The following is a 27,831-nucleotide window of genomic DNA, read 5'->3' as shown; positions in this document are numbered from 1 at the left end:
CCGTAGGCTACTTTGTGCTTTTAGTATTCTATAATATGTATCATTGGCTTGTTTGTGTACTAAGGTGAGTTTAACGGGCTAGTGGATTGAAAACCAACATTGTCCCACCCCTATGAGAGGGAGATTTGGAGTGAACTGGAACAGATCTCTTAAACAGCTCTAACCTTTAATTTGACTAGACAGGAACTTAAAGTGAAAGTCCGGCAGATGATTCTTCAGCAATGAGCCCTTGAGAAACAACGCAAACTGTAAGTCAACTTTAGGTCTTATTTAAAACAAGCATTTGCACAAGAAAACTAGTCTCGTGAAGTTAATCTAGGTATTTATTTCGAGTCGGGGGTTAAAAATGTGGACAAGGGAGCCGATCCTGGAGACCTAAGAATATATACATGCAGACATCTGCATGCTATATTTCTTTATATTTGTTTTTAAATATGTTAATTTCATTTTGAAATATCTATAGCAAAATAATATATTAACTCCCAGTTTTAAGCATTAAATTGATCTTTAATGTTTTAGTATTAGTGGAGTTGTATTGTTTGTAGTATTTCTGCAGTTAGATTTTTGTCGTCTGTGATTTTTTTTGTTCCATTGTAGTTTTATTTTTGTAGTATTTCCATAGTAATATTGCTGTAGTTTTAATTGTAGTATATCTAACTTTTTTGTAGTATTATTGTACGTGTATGTTTAGTATATGTTAAATAACCGAAATAGTATTTTTTGTAGTATTTCTGTCGTAATATTCCTGGAGTAGTATTTTTGTATTTTGGTATTACTGTAGTGGTATTTTTAGTATTTCAAGTCAAGTCATATTCATTTGTATAGCCCTTAATCACAAAGAGTCTCAAAGGGCTGCACAGACCACAGATTATTGCAAACCACTGTCTATTATGACACCATCCCCTGATCTAAAACCTACATGAGGGCAAGGAAAAACTCAAAAACTTCAAGTCATGTTCATTTGTGACTCCCTTAATCACAAGGAGTTTCAAAGGGCTGCACAGACTACATATTATTACAAACCACAGACTATTATTACACCATCCCCTGATCTAAAACCAACATGAAGGCAAGGAAAAACTAAAAAAGAAACCTCAACACAAGGAAAATGAAGAAACCTTGAGAAGGGACCGCATCTGAGGTAATCCCCCTTCCAGGATGACCAGGCTGCCATGGATGTTGCAATAACAAATAATACACAGATATGTCTGTAGAACGATTTCCACGGGAGAATTCTGTAGTATTTCTGTAGTATTTCGTATTATTGCCATGCTAGTTTTTTTGTAGTATTTTTGTGATAATACTGTAGTATATCTGTTGTAATATTTCTGGAGTAGTATATTTTGTATTTTATTATTGCTGTAGTCACTACAGTGTAGTGGTATTTTGTAGTATTTCTCGAGAAGAATTTCCATAGTAGAATTTCTTTAATATGATTTTCATATTTTTGTAATATTACTGTAGTACTTTTGTTGCAATATTTCTGCAGTAGTATTTTTGTATTATAGTATTATTTTAATAGGATTCGTATTGTATTTCTAGTATTTTTTTATAGTTAAAACAAAATCATATATTAGGTCCGTTTTTACACACCAATTTTGGTAATGAGTTTTTAGTCATTTTGTAGCATTTTTGTGACCTCTGTAGTAGTATCTTTATTCTAGACTTATAAAGGGACATCGTGGACAACGTTGACACCAAAAGAGAAATTATTTTCCATTAGGAGTACTCTATTTAATATGACATATGTTGTCACTGCATTTTGACCATTTTTGCTTAACTGTCTAAAAGACAAAGCCTGACGGGCCGGATGTGGCCCACTGGCCGTAGTTTGCCCACCACTGTTCTATACTCACTGTGTACAAATGACGAACCAGTTTCCGTTATGATAGCCAGGAGGACACAATTCAATGTGGAAATGAGTTTTTTTTTTTCAGAAATGATTGGCAACTACAAAATAAATGAATTCATTTGCAGTACAATTGATTTGATTTTGGGAAAGTTGTTCAGACTGGAGAGTGACAAAAATGGCACTCAAATTTAAATGATTGCTTTAGTGATTTAGATGTCTTTGGTAAATGGTAAATCGAACTTGCGCCCTCTTGATCCCAAAACGAGCGCTCTACCTTCTTAATGACAGCTATAATATCTATAATTATCATTATTAGAATATTAATATAATGATAATAAGAATAATAACAACTATAACAATGTTGATTTGGTTACATCTACCTTTTGCTATATCATTCAACCGCCATTTTCTTCCTCTCTGTACTTTGCCAATATTGTTTTTTTTTGTATCTGGATTCGAACAGGTGAATAATTGGACATTGCTTGAGCTCATCCAGTAATTTGTTCCAAATTTGAACTCCACATACAGACACACACATACTTTTCCTGGTAGTTCTCACCAGTTGGATTTTCAAGTTACTACATCCCCTCAAGTTATAGCTTCCTTCTTTTAGTGTGAATAATTTTCGGGTGTTCTCTGGCAGTATATCTTTGTTCACTTTGAATAGTAGTCGGGATGTGGAAAACTCCACTGGATCAAACAGTTTTAATAAAGTCTTTCTTACTTTTTTTCATGAAAATGTTTACTTGAATATGGAAACTTCTTTTAGATTTTATATATCATAGAAAGGAGCTAAAGCTTCCCTAAACTTCTACCTAGGCACTATTTTGTTCAATTTTGTACTTTTAGTATTGCCTAAAGCAGCTCGTCCGTGACTTTTATTTTCAATAAAAAAACGACAGGTCGGTTTTCTAAATGTTCTCTGGTTGATCAGTGGTAGTCGGCAATTAGAGCTTTGGGAGTGGTGCGCCGCTTTGCCGATATCTAGTGGACATGTTTAGAACTGCATGTCATTGTTTGACGCTCATATTTTTCTCGAACTTCTCTCAGCATTGTCTCGCTGACCACATAAAAAATGTGGCAGGTCAAGCGTTTTTAAGTTAGAGACCTTCCATCTAAATGTATAGTTGTTTTCTTTTAACTTTAATCCGACTTGGAAATTTGAATCATCATTTGTATAGTAACACTAACAGCAAATTAAAAACCCCTCATTCACTACTTATAACCACAGAGAAGGGGAGAAATGTACTTTTTTGTGTATGTTCTCAAAGTCAATGCAGCATAACCAGAATTATTACTAAAAAGTATATACTTGTATATTAACCCTCGTGTTGTATTAGGAATTGGTACCACTAATCGTTGTTAGCGGGTTTATTTTGACCTCGAAGCTAGCTCAGTCCTGACCACCAAAAAGAAAGAAGTATTGCTCAATTCAGTTAATCGAGTATCTTAACAAACATTATCTCCATCCATATCCATATATTCCCATTTTAATTTGATTTTATGGCCCCCGAGGCATCAATTAACACATTGTATAACATTAAAACAGGTTTCTGGAGATGCTAACACCTCATAAGGGTTAAAACTGCCTCTAAACATGCTGGTTCTTCTAAAGGGGTTACAATTGGATGTGGTGTCACAATCCACTGCTCTTGGAGAACACCATAGCATCTCTTAACTATCCGTCTTCACTGTTTTGACTTGTTTGCTAAGTTTACCAGCATGGACTGCAGTCACCTCAAGTGGTGCTGATTGCCTTTTTACATTGTCTCTGCTAGTAATCAGGCCATAATGGTAGGTAAACTCCTAAGTAATGTTTGATAACTATTCATCAATGTCATTTTAATCAATATTCATTGTTTGATAATTATAAATTATCTGTGTGATGTTTGAACTGTGGACACGATTTGCATGCACACAACTCATATTTGTTAAGTCCTTCTTTGGATGCGATGAAAGTTGTAGCCCAGGGGTCGGGGAAAGTATGGCTCACGAGCCAGATATGGATCTATTCAAGAGATAATGTAAGGGCCATAGGAATATTCTTTATGACTTTACAATTCCAGTGTATGCGAAGCCGAAGCAACACATTAAAGCTGTGTTCTGTCTAAAGTATATAAGGTAAAGTTTCAACTCCAGCTTACACTGACTGTGTAACACCAACAGACCTTGTTTTGAAAGTATGTTTTAAGGAATCCTAATTAAACAATCAGTGTTCACTGTTGACTCGCTTTATGATGAAAACCCACTGTAGAAACCGCAAACACCCAAAAACGCTAGCCAACTACCCAGAGCCATTTGATTGGGTGGGCCGGATCTCTGGACGCATACCGCACTCCCAAAGATACATATTTATTGTTCTCGTTTGAAGTATTTTTATGAGATAAGTAAGATATATTTACAAAGTAACTCTGCTCGCACCTGGTTATGAAACCATTGTTTAAAGAAAAATGGCGATCAAAATGAGCCTCAACGATAGGGAGAGGTACCGATTTTAAGAGATTATTTGTTGCTATGTATTATTATTTCATAGATTTGATCAAATCATCAAAGGCCACACAATGAAATAAAATGTGCTGAAGAATTAGCTTTTTCTGGCGAGGAGGTTTGGTAGTTTTGTGGAAATTTGTCTAAAAAATGGTCTGGCTTTCAAAATAAAATCCAATTAATTTGCTCTCTAGGGCTCCCTGTTTTAAGCAAATACACTCTCCCTTATGTTGTCACTCAATTTCATTTTGGACTTCGTCATATCGAAAAGTCATTTGGTTTTCTTCCATCGCATCAGCATTCCATGGACGGTGTTAATTACTGGTTTCCAGTCAGCCTGGCTTTGATTTCAGGCATTTCTAACCACTTCCCTTCAGTGAGCTGAACCCATTCCAGTTTTGGTTATTCCACGGTCAGCCACATTAGGAATGAACACACTGGTGGCAGCATTCCTGGAAGCTCCCGAGGCTCTTCGGAAGACTTGATTTGTGTTTATAATCTCTAGTTTTAAACACTCCCTTCCGTGTGTCTCTAACTGTTCACGGTCGGATGAGCTGCAAGGATGGGTGGGACGGTATTTTTGGGTACAATTTTAATGTATAGCCAGTAGGTTGCAAGACTTTTTTTGAACAGCATTCCAGAGATGAATCAAATAGTATCTTCGTCTAATACAGGAGCGTACAAACTTTTCAGAAAGCTGGCTAGATTCAGTAAGATGAATATTTGTGAGGGTCGACTAGTCAGCCTGGTTTTCTTTGAACCGTTTTTAATAAAAAGATTTGAAAGGTTGGCAGTTCTTAGCGATTCTCGCCGCGACCGCATAGCACGCCTTTGTAGCATTTTCCCTTGACTCGCAGCGTCTCGTGAAAAGCAGTGCTGTGCCTTTAAAACAGCTTCCAGTTGCTTCACCTTTTCACAGCATTTTTTTTTCTAGTTAGCTTTTTGTCATCAGCATGCCTCTTGACATTATATTTTTTGAAAACGGCCACTAGTCTTTTGGCAAATTAGGCGGACGTTGTTTCGGATTTCAGTGAAAAAAAAACCCTCTAATTTCCACTCGACCTGGAAGCGACAGCCCTCACAGTCAACTTTCATTTTTTATTTACTGTCGCCATGTCAAATGGGGTGGGCTAAAACTGTCAAAGAAAGCCAGGGGCAAGGTGGCCGAAGGACTACTGCCATTATTTGATGAAAAGGTGTTGTTGTTTTTTTGTACAAATGTATTATATACTGCAGTATACATTACTGGCAGGCCACATTTTATTAATTTCATGACAGAGGCCGCGGACGAGTAAAAACTTGATCATGGGCCATAACTGGCCCCTGGGCCAGATTTTGGACTTTGCTGGTCTTTTAGAATCAGTCACGATAGCTTATGTGGATGAGCCTGCTTGCACCACATATCCTGTCGTAATTAGCCTTCATAGTTCTCATTCTGAATGTATCTTTTATAACTTGTTTTACTACACGCCATATTGTATGCAGCCTTTATTTAACAATAGCATAGACTGTCCCAGCTTTACTTCAACTTCAAAGGATTGTGCAAACATCCATTTCCATTTTCTACATTGCTTAGCCTAGTTTTTCTGGTCAGTAAAGTATTCTCTATAATAGGGAAAAGTATATATAAATGAATGTGTAATGATGGCTGTAGACAGTTCAAAATCCTTGTCTGCAAAAGAAAACTGGGCAGTCTGGTTTGGCTTAGTGAAAAATATATTGCTCGGAATGCCCAGGTAGGTACCAGCTTATTTGATGCTGCAAACTCATATTTAAATTCTAAATTGGGTTAAGGCCAAAGTTTCCAGAAACAAGCTGACTCTACCTTGTGGTATAAGTTAACAGTAAGATAATAGCTATGTGTCGTCAAACAACTGGTTATACAAAAGTCCAAACTACCTTTACCATACAAACAGAAAATTGGCTTATGCCTCATCAACAAATCCAAGCATCCTCCCACTCATTTCCAACCGCTGAAAGAGTTATGGGGTGCAAGTGGGTAAGTCCCACTTCAGTTTGACTCCCGACTGTGTTGTCAGCACATCTCGCACTCTCAGCAGGATATTGAACTCGATGGGTGGACACAAGGCCTTTTGTTCTACTGTTGTTTTACTGAGTCAGGCTGCCTTCGCCTCATTCTGCGACCGGCTGCTAGTCCATTCACATGAGTTGACGTGTTGAATTCCCCGGGCCTGAATATGCAATACCATCACATCACTCTACGTATGTCCGTCGTCTTCCTGATCCCATCAGGAAGAAGCACAGATAGTCTTATCCAAACAAGGAAGAGGAAGCGTTTTCCTCCGTTTGCTTCTCCGCTGTTTACTTTTCTTCTTTTGCTGTCATGATGCTATGTTAAGGAAGAGCACATCCTCTAATCACGTTAGTCCCTGTAAATCCATCTCTTGTGATCAGACTGCTGATGGGAAAACTAGCGATCATGTGAGATGCCAAATGAAAAAATTGACCTAAAAACTTAAAATAGAACAGGATAGAGGCGGTCTTTATGGGAGGATATCCTAATGTCTTTTCTTTGTGCTGCGTTTTGCAAAACATCAGTGCAGTCACTTGTTTTGTGAGATGGCAATCAATGTTTTCTATAATTTCAAAGCTGTTTAATACCCACTTTTAGACCATTTAAAAAATGAGCGTTTACAAGCAGGGATTAGTCAGACTGGGATTGAAATTCAGATTTTTGGACCAATCTGAATGAATTTTACATGATGAGTGACAAATGAACAACCCTTTATAAATTTATTAGCTATCCGAATGGAAGATATAAAGGAGGAGCGACATTAGACGAAATGATTCCATTCATGTTTCTCACCACTATCACAAAATTATATGCTTTTTTATAATTTACACTATGCAATGTAGGCATATATATATATATATCTATCAGGGCAGCACGGCGGCGCAGTGGTTAGCGCGTGTGCGGCACAGTTCTAAGGTCTGTGTGGTTTCAAATCCAGCTACCGGACTTCCTGTGCGGAGTTTGTATGTTCTCCCCGTGCTTGCGTGGGTTTCCTCCGGGCACTCCGGTTTCCTCCCACATTCCAAAGACATGCATTTCAGGTGGATTGGCCGGTCCAAATTGTTAGCGCGTGTGCGGCACAGTTCTAAGGTCTGTGTGGGTTCAAATCCAGCTACCGGACTTCCTGTGCGGAGTTTGTATGTTCTCCCCGTGCTTGCGTGGGTTTCCTCCGGGCACTCCGGTTTCCTCCCACATTCCAAAGACATGCATTTCAGGTGGATTGGCCGGTCCAAATTGTCCCTTGGTGTGAATGAGCGAGCGAATTGTCTGTCCCTGTGTGCCCTGTGACTGGCTGGCAACCAGTTCAGGGTGTCCCCTGCCCACTGCCCGATGATTGCTGGGATGGGCTCCAGCACCCCCCCGCGACCCTAATGAGGATAAGCAGTACGGCTAATGAGATGAGATGAGATGAGACATCTGAGCCCTTTAGTGTTACCTGTGGTGTTCCGCAGGGTTCAGTACTTGGCCCCCTTCTTTTCAGCATTTACATGCTTCCATTCGGTGATATTATTCGCAAGTATAATATCAACATGACTTGAATGGAATTAGAAAATGTCCTTTGAAAGTCCTTAAAAAGTGTTTGAATTGGACCATGTATGAACCCTGTACCTTGAAAATGTTTGCCTATTTATCCTTTTCATCTTATTTTTCTCCTTTGAGTCTTTAGTACATGTCTAATCTTGTTGTAAACACTTTCGTTGCTATCAATGACAAAGGCAATTCTATTTCTACATAACTGGAATACCGGCAATAGTCGGATTTCAATCGTAAAACATGCCGGTAGTGTACGTATGAAGCCCAGCATTTTGCCGAATGTTGGGCCCAAAGGATATTTTGAGGATTTGTGAGGAAAAGTGGACTACAAGGGCTCAATCAGGGGCTCTTGTTCTTCTTCTCATCAGGACTTTATTTGTTGTCCAAAGGAAGAGGAGACCAGGCCATAAACAGGACTGGTGTTGGACTCTTTGTAAACGTCTCGAAAGATTCCTAATTGTGACGTGGTGCGGCTCGGACAAGCCCAGCATTGAGACACACTTCCACTTCAAAGCCCCCCAGGGGGTTTGGTGGACACTGGTTGAATAGGAGGCAGAGGGAAAGCTTTGCTGGGACAACAGGTGCAGAGCAAGAGAGAAGGTAGGAGGAGGGTGATGGGGCAGAGGTCATTTCTGCAGCCATCTGCTTTCTTTTTCAGAGTCTGAAACTTTTCAAACACTGGTGAAATTCGCCTAAGGGCGACACGCTCCTTTTGCAAGCCGTGTGCCGTCTCCATGACACCAGGACGGGGATTAACCCCGCACATGTGCCGTGTCAGCCGGAGGGGTTGTGTCTCTTTTGTGATGGAGCGTGGGAGGGAGAAAAACAGCACAGGGGGGGGGGGGGGGGGGGGCGATGGGCATTTGGGGGCTGGCGTGTTGCGTGAAATAAAACACTCACTTTTGTTAAATCAAGCAGAAGGCCAGCATGAATGAAGACACGTGGGGAAGAAAGATGGAGGATTTAAATGTTGTGTTTGGAGTCCTTTAAAGGTGGGGTGCGTGGTTTTAGGTGCCTTTAAAAAATGTAAAATTAATTCTTTTCTCTTTTAAGTATATATTATAAGGTTCAAAGAGCCTTTATGTTTTTTTTTTTTCTTACTTTTATTATTGATCTTCTGGTGCATTTGGCTGGAGGAATGGATAGAGAGGGGTCGAGTTGGTGTTGAGTGATTTCACACTGATGCTTGTTTTCTTTTATTCTAGGCTGAAAACGGTGAAAGTAAGAAAAGGACTGTTTCAAATGCAGTCCAAATGCCATTCGAAACCCCCCAAAAAGATTTAAAAAAGAAGCGTTTTCTGGAGCACTTCAAAGATAGACACGTACGTGCACACGCCGCAGAAGCAGCTTGACGGAGGCTGCAATGATGATTTCAACCAAAAGATGGCGACAGCGAGTAGAATATTTAGAAGTGACAGACAGCACTTTTACGCTTCAGTGGGAATCAATTTATTATTTTGTCTCTTGTATTTCTTTGGTTGTCATCACGCATTTTAAAGACATAAATGTTAGAGTCATCAAAAAGTACATTTTCTGTGTCAGAAATGCAATTTATTTTGTCTTGTACCTTGTTATTGTCATTGGCTGTATGGGTTTACTGAAAGTAAATACATGGTAGGATCGATACGATACCAATCCTTTTTTTGCTTGGAAATGTCATGATCATTGATAGTTGAACCTTCCCCCTTGAGTTAGTATATATTTACGATAAACACAGCACATAGATTTGAGGCCCTAAATAATATGTTTCATTCTTTTGTTAAGTAACTTAAAATTCAAACTAAACAGTATCAAAGAATACATTGAAATATTTCCATTACAACTGTTACAAAACAAAAGCCAAGACAGTGAAATATAAAAGCAGCAATGTAACAAAAATAAAGATATAACAATGTCAACATGTGAACTATATCTTGTGGAGCACAATATTTTGAAAATAAAGTAAGAAAATGCAAATAGTGTAAATAAAATGATCTAAAAACCTATAACATCATAAAAAGATAAATACTTATCATACAATAACTGTTACTTGGAAAAAGCCAAGAGGGTCAAACCCAAAAAAATCAGCAATATGACTAACAAACCCTTTTTAAAGCCCCAGCCACAGAAACACCGGCGCGCGATAAATGAATGAATAATGACAGCTCATGCAGCAAAAAAATCTCGTTCTTTGACTGATAGCTGGGGGCTTGTGCAAAAAATGACTGTGCTGTTTGTGCATTATGCCTCAAGAGTGTTGTACCTCGCACATCAAGTGTTAATCGTCATTACGAGACATTAGAACGCGCTGTGTCCAGGTACGGCAAACAAACACAGACCCTAAAAACCTTTGTCACTGCTAAAAACACCACCACGGAAGCAAGTTATCACATTGTTCACTGCATGGCAAAGCACGGAAAACCATTTATATCTGCGACCAAATCAGCTGTTATTTCTGTTGCACTTGTTTTCAAGTAGCCTTCTGCCTTGTTGCTGTTATTTCAAGTTTTGATATTTTCTGCAATAAGATTTCATTGATGAATGGTATGGTCGCTGTCCATATCACTTGTTTTTGATTGTAGTTCATTGTTGATGAAGAATGGTTGATTCTGGTTGATTCTTGTGGTAAAAAGTTGAAGTCATGGAAGTCTACAGGCCTCTCCACTTGTTGCTCACATTATTTTTTTTTAGTCGATTGATGAACAAGAATAGTGGAAGATAAATTGGTCAGTTACCCGATTTCAACGTATATCCATGATGTATACTTGGACCGGTGAAAAATTACAGCTCTGTTGGATAGAGAAAAATTGTTGCGCGAGTCATTAATCTGGGTGTGGCACACTGATTTACAAGGACATTTGAAAGTGGCACTCCACACCGAAAAGTTTGCTGATCCCTGATCTACGTTCATCAGGGTTCTCCAACATGGTGCCCAAGGTCTACAGTATTGATCCGATCCAAGTACTTAATATCAATAAAATTGATTTTTGGAATGATTTCACCCACCCTTGATGGCCAGCTTAGTCTGCAATTGAAAGTATAGGATTGGGGAGAGCCACAGAATTTTTCTGAGAAGGGCTGCTTCAACTTTAACATTCAGTGCATGTGAAACCACCATCAGTAGCTTAGTAGCCCAAATGTCATCACATGACTCAAGACAAGTTGATGCTAAGATAAGGTTTGTGAATGAGCTCCAGAGTCCAGAACCTGAGTGTGCTGATTATCTGATGTGACGCTCGGTATAAAAGCAATTACTTGGTGAAATAAAACATAAACATTAATCTGCTTGAAGCGTTCCATGTACCAAGCGGACCACAAGAGGCTCATATAGTTTCTGTCGCAACTTGTCTGTAAACTCCCTTGCAAAGAGAATGAGATGAGGACTGGAACAGAATTTCTTTTCTTTGTAAGAACATTAAAGAAAGGAAGTATTAAAAGAGAAATAGAATATAAAATATATAAGAGTGCAGGACTGTAGGGGATAGTGGTCACTCTTTGCAGCTACATCCTCAAAATAGCAAAAAGCAACAAGGACAAAGGATCTCAGAACATTACTCTTGAAAATTAAAATATTGTTCTCATAGTGAAGATAATGATTTTTCAGGTTTCAGGTAAACTCCTTTATATAAGTCCACATGATTTGAACCAATTGTGTTTGGTCGTATAGCCGAAGTTGTTTTTTTCAGGCCCGATATGAAGAAGTCAGAATAATGTGTGTTTAAATGATTTGGAATTTCACCCTTTGTCACAGAGAGTTCCTGAGTCAAGATGACGTCAATTGAAAGCAAAGAGGAGATCAGTGACACTGACAGTGGGATCAACATGCACTCAGGTGAGACATCATGGGGGGAAAAAGGATAAATTGAATGTGTTATTATGATGAAAAACTGGTAGGGGGGTGTATCATTGTATATCAACCAATTATTAGCATTGTCTTTCTTTTTAAACGTTACGCGACACGTAATGCACATCTTTTCTAACGACATTTAATTCAAACGACTGTAAAGAGACAAGGAAGAACAATGACGGGTGGATAATATAAGTCAGCGAGAAAAAAACCCTTGCTTAACCCGAACGTCATGATTGACATTCGGATGAGGCTCGGGCTTAAGATTTTACCTCCAGGCTGAAAATGGTGGACAAAATCTTTTCCTGTTTGCCAAAAGCTTCCTCACTTCAGAGTTGTCCGACTTTTGTTCACAATGTCACTTATGTTCCTCACGCCACTGCAGATGAGAGGTTAACACTGTAGCCCCACGGTTCAGGAGTCCCGGGTGCGGGGGGTTTCATGTTCTCCCCGTTTTTCCTCTCACATTCCAAAGACATGCATGGACGTTTGATTGGTGACTCCAGATTGTCGTTTGGGATGACTATACGTATGAATGGTTGCATGTCTCTGTGTGGCCTGCGACTGGCTGGAAACCAGTTTAGGGTGTCCCCTTCCTTTTGCCTTAAGACAGCTGGGATGGGCTCCAGCTACCCCGTGACCCTACTGAGGATAAGCAGTGCAGAAAATAGATTGATGGATATTCCTCAGTAAAATATTTTGATTTTTGTCGTATCCCCATTCCACCTCTCCGTATGATGTGCAAGGCATCGGAGAGCTCAGCCATTATCTTGTTGAGCATGGCCTAGAATGTGTACCCTGTTTTGATAGGCTTCTGAACTTTAACGAGTACTGTGATTTTGTTTTGTTCACAGAATGGTTTCGTCACACTCCTGTGTGTAAATTTGCGCTTGAATGACAATTTAATTAGGATTGATTCCTGGCATGCGATTGTTGATTAACATTGACTATGAGTCTTTTTGCGGTATAATGTTGTACTAGACATCTGTATTGAGATGCCCAAGATATAGTGTACATATTTTATTGTCATCACTACCTTAAATTTGTCAATACAATGAGTTGTCTGTCCCTGTGTGCCCTGCGATTGGCTGGCAACCAATTCAGGGTGTCCCCTGCCCACTGCCCGGCGATGGCTGGGATGGGCTCCAGCCCCCCCGCGACCCTAATGAGGATAAGCGGTACGGCTGATGAGATGAGATGAGATGAATGTGTACTTAATAAATTGACAGAGTAAGTAGTGATCAGTTAATTGATTAAATGCTTAAAGTCAAGCTGTAGTCTATCCAACAATGTTTACCGGAGTTATGCCCAAAAATTAAGACACAAAATTGGTATTTTTCTACAAATAGCTTGTAGATTGAAAAAAAAGAGTCAACCTGTGATCGGTGTTGGTCTCTATAAGGATTTAATCAATTATTTGTTTTGGTAGGGGAAAAAAGTAATCATGCATCCCTAGAATTCGGAACTTTTCAAACAGTTTGGAAGTTGATGCATTTTTCCAAAAATCACTTTACAGGGTCCTAAAATGAGACTTAATATTTAATCTTAGGTATAACTTGTTAAAACATGAAGTAAAAGCTCCAAGTTGTTGGTATTTTTTTTTCTAGTTGTTACTATTGTTGTATGGTATTTATTAACACAACCAGGAACAAAGTAACAAACAAGGGTCACAAAATCAATGACTTGTCCAAACCAGTTCCAAAGAGAGAAATGACAAATTCAGTATTTAAAGTAACAGACAAATAGACATTTAACTACTAACAAAATGTCCTAACAATAAAGCAGAAACAAAAACACACCTGATCTGGCAGTGGAAATGTCATGAACAAAGTAACAAACAAAAACGAGTGGGCGCCAACAACAAATTGTCCAAACCAGAAACAGGAAGTCAAGTCAAGTCAAGTCAAATGTATTTATATAGCCCTTAATCACAAAAATGTCTCAAAGGACTGCACAGGATTACAATGACACAATTACCTGATCTTAAACCAACATGCGGGCAAGGAACAACTCAAAACCTCAGCGTGAGGAAAAAGAGAAACCTTGAGAAGGGACCTCACAAGTCAAGTCACAAGTAATGTCAGGAAACGAAAAACAAATCAAAGGTAGCAATGACAGTGGAAAAGCAACGACCAGATCATGTGTGCTGTCCAAAATGTCATTATCAGAGGGTCAGGATCCTTTGGGAGAGGTGTGTGGTGATTGGCGCCCTCTGGGGGAAGGTGACATACGAGAGCCTAACATAATATTCCTTTATGGAAATTATTTCAAGCATCCAGCTTTGGATTGTGATCAACACGGATGTTGAAGACTTTTTCATGATTTGCAGGTCCAGAAAGTCCCACATCGCCTGTCAAGGACCCAAACATGCACACGAGAACCCTCAAACTCAAGCATCAGTCACTGGAGGGGCGTCTGGAGCTCTGTCTTCTGGAGTTCAGGAACCTTTGCATCCGAGAGGCGGTGGGTGATATCTTAGTGATGATGAGAGTGAAGATGGCATCTCTTAGATAGGTGCAACCTCTCACAGGGATCACCGTGTATCTAATTCAGGGTTGCCTCTCATTCCCTTATGAAAAAGTATACATGTTCACTTTAAGTATTTAAAATGTACTTAGAAAGATGAACTTTGAGGGTTATTGAATCTAGTAAAAAAAAATAGTTATTTAGTTAGTTAAGTTAATGACAATCCAATAAAACCAAAAGTGGCGGAACAAATGTATTTTTCCAAGCAAAAGGGCCTGCTTTTGCGGGCCGATAGGAGATTGCATTCGGCTGCTTGGAATGGTCGGTGGTCCGAAGCTGCAGTACCCAATTTTCCTACCAGAGAGTGTTGAAAACCCTACTGGTACTGGGGATGTAACATGGCTATAGACACTCGCAGAGGCCTTAATTACAACTGTGTACATTTTCATGAAAATCGGTTCCGCCGTTCCGGAGCCTATAAATCACATACAAACATACACAAATCGAGATTTATAAAGTAATTTAGATTAGATTAGTTTACGATTCATAAAAATTGAAACATTAGAACATGCCATTTAAAAATGGTGATACATTTTTCATGATCTTTTTTGAGAGATATCTAATTGCAGCCCTTTTTAGCCCTCAGTTGTGTCAGCAGCCTTTATGGATAAAATTTCAAATCAAAATAATTCGGCAAACACTCTCCAGGGATATTTAAACAACAGCTGCTTGCTTACGAGATAGATTTGCTTACAACATCAATTTCTTTAGTGAGAGCATGTCAAGGTTAAAACTAAGGGGCGGCAGTGGCTCAGGAGGTAGAGCGCTCATCTTGGGATCAAGAGATCGCAGTTCGAATCCCGGCTCCTCCGTGTTACATGTCGAAGTGTCCTTGGGTAAGACACTGAACCCCTAATACCCCCAATAAGCAGGTTAGCACCTTACATGGCTGCACGGCCGCTATTGGGAAATGTGAAGCGCTTTGGGAAGTCTTCACTTGAAAAGCGCTATATAAATGCAGATCATTTCATTTCAAAACTCGAGATTGTATTAGGATGAAGAAAAGAACACACTCTGAGTCGGACATTAGCTTTTTGATAGGCGCGTGCTCCCAAAATCGGCAGAGGAAGGAATCACGTTCCGCCTATGGCAAGAGACTCATTTATTGGAAAACACAAGAATGAAACAACACATCTGATTGGTTTAAACGAGATTACATGAACACAGGAAATCTGATTGGTATAGACAGGAACCACATGTTTAAATGCAGTGTATAATGTTGGGCGCTAGATGGCATGCGAGTATAATAAATGAGCAATAAGGATAGTGAACCTTTGTAACCCAAAAGGTACAATGCGTCTCTGAGAAATCGAAGCAAAGCCAAAAGGGAGGCAAGCTCTTTCCCGCACTTCCCATCACCAAAGCGAAGGCCATATTGATTAATAGTTAGCAGGCCCCAGGAGGATACAATTGTTGCAAGAATACAAACAGCACCTGGATATAATCTTTGGCCTTGTTACGGCACTTTTAGGGATAAAATCCTACAAAGGAACATTGAAACTATAATTTCCCTTAAAAAGCACTACTTGGTCATCCTGTTAGTTTTGCATTTTATCTTGTCTTTTGATAGTAAAGCGCCATGACGTGAAGTTGTAAAAACGTCGAATCTCACCCTGTATAAAATAAATTTCGGGCTAATGCACCATGTTAGCTGTTCCAAAATGGTTACTAAAACTGGTAACATTTTTGCTGATTAAAGGGCATTGTTCCCATAATCTTATGTTTAGCAAGATGTACTTAAAATTTGTTTCAGTCTCCCTGTTCTTATTGAAGCTGAGTTGGAAGAAAACTCATTCGATCTACTTCTTGTGTTTTCATTTCCTACTTACTACTATTGAATTGTGAACCTGAATTGTGACAATTAGGGTTAGGGGTTAGGGTTAAGGGTTAGGGTTAGGGTTAAATGTGTCCCAATACTGCAACATACCTTAGCGCTTGTAGCGAAATGCCCTCACACTTGTGATTTACGTGTAGAACATTTGAGAACTTGCACCCTAGATGTTTCACTTTTTTCTTAGAGGGATAGTGTGTAATTGTCAAGAACCGGAACAGGATCCGGACCCAATCGCGTAACGTTTCTCACACAAGCCTTTTATTGTACAGGAAATGGGGAGTCCTGCTCGTTAGTTAGCGGTCTGGCGTGGAAAGACAGGAAGCCAGAGACCGACGAGATCGACACCAATTGCCCGAGCAGATATCGGACAGATGGGGTCGATACCGGACAGGACGGGACAGACAGGATTGATATTGAAACAGGATATCGAAATTAAACAGGACAAACTAGACGGGAACGAAAACTGGAGAGATTAATGAACTGGACAAAAATAGACGGGAACAAAACTGGAAACCTATATCAAACAGGACAAAATATAAGGGAACAATACCGGACAGGAAATACCAACAGGAAACAGGACCGAGTCGAACCCACGTTTTGCGGGGCAGAGGTTCGTTGACAGACTGACCAAGGAAGAGTGAGAGCACTGAGCTTAAATAGACGGAAAGCCAATCTGTCAACGAGCCGCAGCTGGCGCCACACGGGCGGGGCCAATTGGGCGCCATGGCAAACCGTGACAGTAATATTTAGTGCCTCTTAGTGGTACAAAAAAACCTTCATCATGATTTGAAATCTAGGCAAAAATACATGAACTATCTTAGAATGTTAATTTTTATTTAAAAAAAAAATGATTGGTCGAGAAATTTGTATTTATTTTACACAGTGGAATCCTCATTGAAGTCGGAGCCATGATTTTCGATTGTTCTCAGCTCAGGGATGCTGCTGGAAAAGTGAATTTCCCCTTCGGGGATGAATAAAGTATCTATCTATCTATCTATCTATCTATGATTGTCCAGCATCTGCCGCTGGACAAAACAGTGCCATCTAGTGGTCAAATATTACACATTGGTGCTTCAACCCAATACACGTGTTTACCTAACTCGAGACCAGGGTTGGGTAGGGTTACTTTAACTTGATTACTTTCAATGACTTTTGGATGACTCCAATACCAAATATGCTAATAAAAGACAAAAGAAACTAAATATGAATCAAATGATGACTCACAACACGTGGTAAGCTTTCTCTCCTGGCTTTGATCTCTTTGATCTCCGGCAAAACTAACATAAAATGCGACAGAAACAAAATGAAAATAAATCCAAACTGCTTGCCAACATCATTTTTGCCGTTCCATGTATTCCATTACTCCCCAAGCTTGCACAAAATTTAGTAATTTTATTCACATTTAGTTTCTTTTGTCTTTTATTAGCATATTTGGTATTGGAGTAATCCAAAAGTCATTGAAAGTAATCAAGTTAAAGTAACCCTACCCAACCCTGCTCGAGACATGTATCCAAACAGATCACTGATCAATGATAATGTTTTGCAACACTGCTTAAATTATCTTGCCTCTGTTCTAGTGTAAACATGCTAGGCTTAAGGTATAATTGAATCAATGACTTACTCCACAGGAGCTGACTGGGAAATTGCCCTCAGACTATCCTCTCATGCCTGACGAGAACCCACCACATGTCAGAAGAAGGATTGGTGCGTCCTTCAAGTTGGATGAAGGTCTAATCTATATGGAGAAAGAGGTATAGAACGTTGCATAAAACGGTATATATTAGGGCTGCACGATTTTGGAAAAAAAAAAACTAGTTTGGATTAAACTATCCCAGTTTAATCTTTTTGGATTTAATCATAGTGAGCAGTGTTTCCTATAGAATAATGTGAGACCCTGGTGGGTGGACAGTCCAGTGCAGGGGTCTCTAACCTCATCTCATCTCATTAGCTGCACCGCTTATGCTCAGTAGGGTCGCGGGGGTGCTGGAGCCCATCCCAGCAATCATCGGGCAGTGGGCAGGGGACACCCTGAACTGGTTGCTAGCCAATTGCAGGGCACACAGGGACAGACAACTCGCTCGCTCATACCTAGGGACAATTTGGACCGGCCAATTCACCTGAAATGCATGTTTTTGGAATGTGGGAGGAAACCGGAGTTCCCGGAGGAAACCCACGCAAGCACGGGGAGAACATACAAACTCCGCACATTAAGTCCGGTAGCTGGATTTGAACCCACACAGGAGGTTCCCAAGACCTTAGAACTGTGCCGCACACGCGCTAACCACTGCCCCGCCGTGCTGCCCGGGGTCTCTAACATGCGGGACAATTGTATTATTTAGCGCCTCCTAGTGGTAAAAAAAATCTTTCGTTCAAAAGAACAATTTTGATTTAATAAAAGAGTCTAAAATACACAAACTATGATAAACGTGCATTCTCAAAAAATACTCGTTGCTTGGGAAATCAGCATTTATTTTACATATCATGAGCCAATTGTCAGCCATCTTGATGCTAAGGGTAACTAAATGACTTAAAAAGGTAGAATTGTGCATTTTGGTCACTTTCAGTCTCCGTAGTTTGTAATCTTCCTTGCATCCGTATTCTGTTGCACTACACATTAAAGCAACATCTAGTGGTCAAATAATACACATTGTTCCTTTAATCTAAGTAAACCCCCTGCTAATTATGGACTTCTTTATGCTTTTTCACAGTAATTATTTATAGTTTTAGATTAACTTTTAATTGTTTTTTTTTTTGGATCTCATCTCTCATCTCATTAGCTGTACTGCTTATCCTCAGTAGGGTCGCGGTCTCATTAGCTGCACCGCTTATCCTCAGTAGGGTCGCGGGGGTGCTGGAGCCCATCCCAGGAATCATCGGGCAGTGGATCTTATCTTTAAATTAAAAATATATATATTTGATAACAGTGCAATGTTTTTAATCAGAGGTTTTCTTGTTAGAACGTGATTTGGTCCAGCTTCAGACAAAAGCATGTTTATCATCCAATCAACAATATATAAACTAGTTAGTCCAAAAATTAACAAATTATCCGAATAGCGAGCAAAAGCTGTGTTTGAAATTACGTCTGCCCGGACGCTCGGGGCGTGCATCTTTTACGTCGGGCGTACAACTTACAAAACGTCTCCGCCCGAATGGCCGACAACTTTTTCAAGAAAAAAAAATATTTCAGGTTTTTTTTTCCAAATCAAATAAAATGTTTCTTTATTCCGATTTTGAAATCTTCGTTCAGTTTGGAAATTCGGTTCGTTTGGAAATTTGCATACTCGGCGGCCAATCAGAAGCCTGTTCCGAATAATTTCGTGCTTCCGGACACAAGAAAAATGGATATGTGTTGAGAAATCAAGCCAAAACCTCAGGCCCAGAAGAAAGATTTAAAAGAAGCTAACAAAATTTATGACGCTCCAAAACGTAAATGTACATTAAAAGCATCGTGGAAAAAGGTGTTCATGTGGCTTGTAGCAGACGACGCAAGGCAAACATTGCACGAATGAAAATGAGTCAATACAGGCACATACTGATGGCAGATGGAAAACAGCGATGTCATATACATGCAATGAATGTTTCGAGTAGCTTTATAACTTCATCTTAAAGTATTGTTCTGATTATCAATCCTTAATACTTTGCAACAATGGTTTTTTTTTTTCTTGTGTTTCAAGTTGTGAAAAATGGGGCAGGCACAACTTTATGGCTGGGCAGGCAACTATTCAGAGTTCTCTGCCTTGGTGTCCGGTAACTTTTTGTCACGAGTTTCAGACACTGGTAAGAGGCCTGAAAAAAGTGAGCAAGCGAGAACCTCACCTCGTTTGCTCTATTGTCAGTAAAATTACAAACAATTAATCCTTGAAAAAATCGCAGTGTCTTGTGATTACACAATTGCACTACGTCACATCGCGATATCGATTCGATTTTGGTTAATCGTGCAGCCCTAGTGCACACTTCCATGTTCAGTTCTCAACCGACTGTCTTGACGGCAGGACTCGGAGTTGCACGGCCTTGAGACCGACTTGGCCCTCCAGCGGCAGATCTACGAGGCGGCGCGCAAACTCTCACTAGAGGAGAAGCTGAGCAAGCCCCAGAAGAAGAGCCGCATTCAGCAGTGCAAGCACGAGGAGAAGAAGGTGCGAGATTTGCAAGAAGCCGTGTTCCAGTGTAGGATAAGGAGCGAGTGCAGCTCTCCATGCGTTGGCGACACCAGTGCTAAAAACAAAGGTGACGGAGCCCTTGGCCACCCTCACACCAAACGTGGGACTCCTTTGACTTTCTGTTTCATTTCATACGCAGATTTGAACATGACTGATGACAGTTCACTGTCTGATGTGGTGGCTATGGATGAAGGTAAGAAACTGGATCGAGATGACAATGACCAGGAGATATTTTAGGCAGGCGTACTAAACCATAGGACAACTGATTCTATCCATCTGTCTATCTACCCTGGTCATATCCAGTGTTCCCTCTAAACTTCGCAATTGCGCACTGCTCGCACATTCTCAACGCACAAGAAAATCTAGCCAGCGCACAAAAATCAGGGCTCAAAATTACTAATCAAGAAGCGACTTAAGTCAAAGTTACAGTGCATGAACGTAAAAATATGCGGGTTCCCCTGACGTTGTGTCCTAAATGCGGTATTTTGAAGTCGAGTCGAAGGAGAACGAAGTTGAGTAAAGTTAGTAGAGTTTGTCGAGAACCGGCTTCTTCGGCTCGGCTCACTAAAAGGAACCGGCTCTTTCGGGTCTTAAACGGCTCTTCGGGTTGTTTTTGCTTCTTTAATCCCAACATAACCAAATATTATGTAAAATTATGCACAAAATGACTTAAAAGAAGGGGGGAATAGAACAAAAAAGAAAAAAGCACTAAAATGAAATAGTAGTGAAAAGCTGAGAAAAAAAGAAACAAAGGAAGAGAAAAAAAGAAGGAAAATTTTTGAAAAAAAGCCTGAAAAAAAGAAAAGAAAGAAATGTAGGAAAAAAGTAAATAGAGAACAAAAAGAAAAAAGTAACAGCTCGGAAAAAATAAACACAATGAGATTTTTTTTTAAAGGAATTTTAAAAAAAGGAGAAAACAAACACGGAAAAAAGAAGAAAAAGTTTGTGTTGCATTCAAATAATTTCCAATTATATCAAGTGAATCTTGTTGCCAACATTTTACTTCCACTAAAAAATGTGATTAAGTACAGTTCTGTATCTTACAACCGACTAAATAAGCCCCCAAAAATGTTAATATTATGCGTCAAAATATGTCAGGAAATAAAAAGAAATGGATATCTTGTGAAAGAAACGGCCTACAAACAACGTGTCCTTTGCAATAGTACATGAGTCAATTCATTCAAAAGAGAAAAATAATTTTGCACTCCCGGAAACTCAAAATGTAACTTGATGTCAAGTTTTGGACATGTTTGATAATTAATTATCTTGCCACACTTGGGATTACGGTTGCTCACTGTTGTTTCAAGCGTTGCTCACCGACTTTGTGTGAACGCTCAGACCCGTGGAAAATTACAGGGACCATTGGCCATATCCCTCGAGAGAGGTGACCGACAGCAAGACAAACACATACACAAAAACAATAACTTTTGTTACAACTAAGTAACAAAAATAGAAGGAAAAAAACGTTGATGCTTGTTGATAATAGGTGCATTGAAGAATGCTCATTTGATGTCATGTCCAATGACCGCACATGACTCTTGAATCATTTCTCAGCATATACAAACTATTTGCGTTGTCCATGTGCAGATGTGGATTCTCTTGGCCCTGTCTCCTCTCCAACGTCCAACCTCCAGAAGTCCTCTCTGGGATATGAGCGCTCTCCAGTCCAAAACTCTCCCTGGAAGGAATCCAGTCTCGACCAGCCTTACCAGAGGACAGAGAAACTAGTGCCTGCTGGCAGCAGCAGCCCCAGGTAAGAGTGAAAATGCAACTCCACCTTTGCCGTTTTTGTCAAAGTCCTGTTTCTCATGTTTTGTCATCCGCACTTAGCAGTAGAGCTGGAACGCTGATTTCAGCAGAGGCCAACCGAATCCCTCTCTCCCAGTTCGTGAAAAACTCTGCCCTTCGGCACTATCACTCCACCAGTGCCCCCTCCACGCCAGAGCTGCCCCTGCGCAGACAATACTCTCATTCCTTCAGGTACGCACGGCAGAACACACAGTGCACAAAACGTATGCATGCGCTTTTAAAGGAGCTGTACGGAATTTGGAACTTTTTTTACTTAAACGCTACTTCCGCCTTGTTTCATTTTTGCAGCCTGTTTCTAGCTCATTCATGATGAGAGTGCAAGTATTTGCAGACTGATGGAAAATTAAAACCTAACCTCGGTTCTCTACCATAATCCGCTCCAGAACCCTGTTCGAAAACCGATTTGTTCGATCACCGAAATCATTTTTCCCATTAAAAATAATGTAAATCGTTTTAATCCGTTCCAACACCCTCAATGTTTACCTTGAATGTTTAACGTAAATATAAAGCTAACCCAGGCTAATTGTACGTTCGCGTTATCGTAATCTTCCGTACGAAAGATTCCCCTAACATGAACGTGTAAAAATAAAAAAATCAGGTCGTTTACAAGTCATTTAGCACCCGGGTCTCCACAACAAGTGGTGAGCGGTTCATTGGAAAAGGGGCTCCGTTCCAACACCCTCAATGTTGGGCTCCGTTCCAACACCCTGAATGTTTAACGTAAACTTAAAGCTAACCCAGGCTAATCGTACGTTCGCGTTATCGTAATCTTATGAATAGGATTTCTTACCTTTGTGGTGGTCAGCAGAAGGCGCTCGCACACCTCCTTCATATTTGGTTATTATTTCTTTCTTAAATGCAATAGTTGTACGCACTACTTTTCTTTTTTTACCTGTAGCAACTTTGCTGCTTGCACTGACTTTCTTCGGAGGCATAATAAGGGGCTAAAACACCCGTACGCCGCTCAGCGTCGCACCCTAGCGTACGCAATCACGCATTACCGGCGTTCGAACTCCGATTTTTTTGACCGAACAGCGAAGCAAGACTTTCTTGAAATTTTTGGTCGGACACCGATTTGTTCGAACGGAGAGGCGTTCGAAAACCGAGGTTCCACTGTACTTGTAGAAATTTTGGCTTATTGTGGATATAATTTGGGCACTAGAATATGAAATGAAATGAAATGAAATGATCTGCATTTATATAGCGCTTTTCAAGTCAAGACTTCCCAAAGCGCTTTACAGTGTGCTTCACATTTTCCAATAGCGGCCGTGCAGCCATGTAAGGCGCTAACCTGCATATTGGGGGTATTAGGGGTTCAGTGTCTTACCCAAGGACACTTCGACATGTAACACGGGGGAGCTGGGATTCGAACTGCGATCTCTTGATCCCAAGACGAGCGCTCTACTTCCTGAGCCACTGCCCCCCCGAATAATTAAGAGTTACAAAGCCAGTTGGAATTAAGCGTTTAGTTGGGTCTGAAATTTTCATCGTGGATGTATGTCCATTGTAAGAGAGATAAACTAAAAAGAAAAATCCAGAAATCACAATGCATGATTTTTTTTAGCAATTCATTTGTGTGATATAGCTGCAAATAAGATTCACGCGTATGTAATTTAGGTTCGTCAAGTTGTTTTACTTATGTGTACAACTCAGACCGCAAGGTCGTTGACGCATAGGCGGACAAGCAGAAAAGAGGCGGGGCAACTGTTTGCCAATCAGAAGGCAGAACACGATGCACATGAAAATCCGCAACACAAAAAGGAATGACGATAAAGGGTTTTCGACTATTTCATATCGGGAAAATTTGCTAGTTACACAAGCATTTCAAGATTTGATCCTGGAACGAATTAGAGGAGGTTAACAAGGTTCGATTGGGTTACTTTAACTGAATTACTTTCAATGACTTTTGGATGACTCCAATACCATATATGCTAATAAAAGACAAATGAAACTAAATATGAATCAAATGATGACTCACAACACCTGGTAAGCTTTCTCTCCTGGCTTTGATCTCTTTGATCTCCGGCAAAACTAACATAAAATGCCACAGAAACAAAATGAAAATAAATCCAAACAGCTTGCCAACATCATTTTTGCCGTTCCATGTATTCCGTTACTCCCCAAGCCTGCACAAAATTTAGTCATTTTATTCATATTTAGTTTCTTTTGTCTTTTTTTAGCATATTTGGTATTGGAGTTATTCAAAAGTAATTGAAAGTAATCCAGTTAAAGTAACCCTACCCGACCCTGCAGGTTAAAAGTAAGAATATTGGCCTGTGATGTGTGGAGTAAGACAAGTGTGTCTGTTGTCTCTGCAGATTTCCCAAAAGTAAGGCACAACCCGACAAAGAGCGCTTCATTTCGGAATCCCTGAGGGTCCGAACGCGCCTACCGCAGAGACGCTGTGCCGCTGACTTCTTGGTCCTCTCCCCGGAGTCCTCCCCCCTGCGCCCGTACCAGTCCAGCTCAGAGGACAGCAGCTCCGAGCACTCCACGTCTTCGTGCTCATCGAGCCTAGACGCCCCCACGGAGATTCCTAAGCTCTGCCCGCCCCCATACGGCTTCCACATGGCAGTGCCAAAGAAGTCCCTCCCCGCTTGCAGGGATGCACAGCCCCTCAAACCGCCTCTGGACTCTGGCAAGAACTCGTCCTCTCCGCTCTTGAGCCGATGCAGCCCTCTGCGACAATCTCGGCCGAAGGACACGGCTTCTGTCAGGAAGATGCCCAAGCTCCCGCCTCCGTACACGACAGTGGCGAGGACGCCATCACTGAAGGACTACATGCCGAGAGAGGTGGTCTCTGAGGAGCTCAAGTACTGGCATAAGCGCACTCAGAGCGAAAGTCCCTTTGGTGTCAAGAGCCCTACTTTACTGCACACAACTCCATTTCATCAGGTTGGTACAAGTCAAGTCACGTTTATTTGTATAGCCCTTAATCACAAAAATGTCTCAAAGGACTGCACAATTACACCATTGCCTGATCTTAAACCAACATGCGGGCAAGGAAAAACTCAAAAACTCAGCGTTAGGGAAAAAGAAACCTTGAGAAGGGGCTTCACAAGTGGTAATCCCTCTACCAGGATGACCAGGGTGGAATAGATTTAGCATTGAGTTACAGTACAAAAACATAGTTAAACATCAATAAAAGAACACTAGGTAACAAGTTGAAATCTAGTGCAGCCATACACTGACATTCAATGCGTCCCTATTGTAGGCGAAGACAATCCGTGTCCCGCCCCATTTTCGATTCTGGGTTTCCGTTTGAGTATTTAGACAAAGAAACCAAAGATGAAGGGAGCAGTTCTGTTGAGGAATTTTATCACAAAGAAAGAAACTAAGAAATAAACAGAATATTCTGGGCTTGTGAACAGGACACAGTCCTACCCAGGGTTGGGTAGGGTTATTTTAACTGGATTACTTTCAATGACTTTTGAATTACTCCAATACCAAATATGCTAATAAAAGACAAAAGAAACTAAATATGAATCAAATGATGACTCACAACACGTGGTAAGCTTTCTCTCCTGGCTTTGATCTCTTTGATCTCCGGCAAAACGAACATAAAATGCGACAGAAACAAAATAAAAATAAATCCAAACAGCTTGCCAACATCATTTTTGCCGTTCCATGTGTTCCGTTACTCCCCAAGCCTGCACAAAATTTAGTCATTGTATTCATATTTAGTTTATTTTGTCTTTTATTAGCATATTTGGTATTGGAGTAATTGAAAGTAATCCAGTTAAAGTAACCCTACCCAACCCTGGTCCTACCCAAACAAGCATCGAAAAATGGCTGACCATTGTTTTTATAGGAAATTGACTAAAATGATACTTAGCTGGAAAATGAAACTTAGCTGAGATTGGATTTTCCAGTCACAATAAGGTAGGGAAGTCTTCTCAAGAAACCTTTGTTCGGACTGGATCTAACTGTATTTCGCAAGTGATATAATAAAATTATGGAAAACTTGTCAGGAAACCTCTTGAAAACATTGCTGGGAAAGCACTGGATACATTGAAACATCAATTGAATATAAGAAGTAAATACACAACTAAAAGAATAATGGGATTATCAAATTAATGACATGATGATTAAATAATAAAACTACCGTATTTTCCGCACTATAAGGCGCACCTAAAAGCCTTTATTTTTTTCAAAAGCTGACCATGCGCCTTATAATACAGTGCGCCTTATATATGGAACAATATTAAGTCGCAAAGTCTTGCAACTAAGGCAAGCAGCCGCCGACTAGATTTTCCCCCGAACGCCAAGTAGTCCGCGGTGTATGCTGGGATTTATTTACCGGCGTTTCGTTGGCTAACCAATGTGTCAATCATCATTTGAATCGATCACTATTGGCTAAAGTTATTCGGATGTCAAGGGGCGGATCCTTTTTATCATTTACAGGCTGGCATAGGCTTGAACGGCAAAACAAAGCCTGCAATTGGCCGAAAAAGATGAATGTGTATAGCACGTGGTTGACGGCATACAGAAAGAATTTTTTTACTATTCTGTATTTGTAAATACTTTATTCTCCTGGATTTACTACACTCACAGATATAAGAGGACATTGGCTGCACATTATTATGAACACAACGACTTCGGTGAGCTACTCCAGCTATTTATTATCCCTGTATCTTGTTTCAGACTGAACTCGATGTTTCTGTGATAAGCGGTGCAGATAATGGATGGAATGGAGTGTCTATTTTTGAATTAAACTCAATTCCAAGTGTTTATTGTCATATGCACAGTAAAGTTGCGAGCGAAAAAGAAAATAAAAACTAAGGAATGGTTGGCATTTCTTGAATCCCAAGACTTTAACCTTCCGAATGATGGAACGATGCATTTGAGTGACATCGTACGGACACCGCATCCGCACGTGTCTACGACACGTATTTGCTCCTTTGCAAGCTTTGGGAATGTTAAGGGGGTAATAAGTTTGACTGAACTATCTGACTGTTTTGTCGACGTTCCCATTGTAGCGCCTTGTAATCCGGTGCGTCTTATGTATGTCAAAAATAGGAACAAAAACTATTTTTTTGGGGTGCGCCCTATAACCCGGTGCGCCTTATAGTGCGGAAAATACGGTAATCTAGCTGGAAAACTCATGCTATAGTGACAACATATCTAGTGACACGTTCCAATAATCTAACACGATCCTTCTGTTTTTTTCCGGCAGGCTTCGGGTCATTTGGTTCTGCAGAGAGCTACGGACGGAACCCCACTCCAGTGGTTTGTAGCCGAAGACCATGAAATTGTGAGCCAGGTTTAATTCATGTCACAGTGTAGTCTTTGTACCATCTACAATGCCCCTTTCTATCATTCCCTATTTAAGACTGTATTTATGAAGTATTTTGATTTATGAGGTCATGTGGCCTCTTCTTCGTCTATATTTTTAAACTTAATATAAGGTATTTATTTATACATGTTTTTTTCGGAGCTTTCATTTTAAGTAGACCATACATTTTGCACATTGAATTTAGGCCAGCGATATTATTTGTCTCATGATCTGCTCTTTGATGGTTAATGGTGGTAAAATAGACTACTAAAGGTAAACACATGAGTTATGTGTTACATACTGTTAAAATTTAACATGAGAACGTTGAATTGTAAGATGGATTACTTTTCATGAATGATTGTTGTTCTTGGAGAATGTTCTTACTAACTAAGTGATTGTATGTGGGTTTTTTTTTACATATTAATAGTATGTTCAACTTATTACTGTGGACTTTTTTTTCTATTTTTAGAAAAAGAAATAAAAAGCAAAGAGTT

General features: G+C 40.1%; 1 protein-coding gene across 4 annotated transcripts; it reads left to right on the top strand.

The window, feature by feature from the left end:
- The first annotated feature begins 135 nt into the window (after positions 1-135).
- inavaa (innate immunity activator a) lies at positions 136-27,831 on the top strand. Of its 4 annotated transcripts, XM_088329771.1 has the most exons (11): positions 195-248; positions 8,297-8,507; positions 11,638-11,718; positions 14,063-14,196; positions 17,722-17,844; positions 20,086-20,320; positions 20,393-20,446; positions 21,841-22,006; positions 22,084-22,233; positions 24,381-24,957; positions 27,239-27,831. In XM_088329771.1, exons 3-11 carry the CDS (start codon positions 11,655-11,657, stop codon positions 27,329-27,331), a joined length of 1,596 nt encoding a protein of 531 aa, XP_088185897.1. In that variant the 5' UTR covers positions 195-248; positions 8,297-8,507; positions 11,638-11,654; the 3' UTR covers positions 27,332-27,831. The 4 variants fall into 4 exon arrangements, with proteins under 4 accessions (XP_088185899.1, XP_088185896.1, XP_088185897.1 ...); XM_088329773.1 differs by lacking the exon at positions 8,297-8,507 and having other exon boundaries at positions 136-248; positions 22,087-22,233; XM_088329770.1 differs by lacking the exon at positions 8,297-8,507 and having other exon boundaries at positions 136-248.

Source organism: Urocampus carinirostris, chromosome 3 (assembly GCF_059441175.1).
Source record: "Urocampus carinirostris isolate Australia breed hairy pipefish chromosome 3, RoL_Ucar_1.0, whole genome shotgun sequence".
In the NCBI taxonomy this organism is placed as follows: Eukaryota; Metazoa; Chordata; class Actinopteri; order Syngnathiformes; family Syngnathidae; genus Urocampus; species Urocampus carinirostris.
This window is presented reverse-complemented; position numbering and strand designations above follow the sequence as displayed.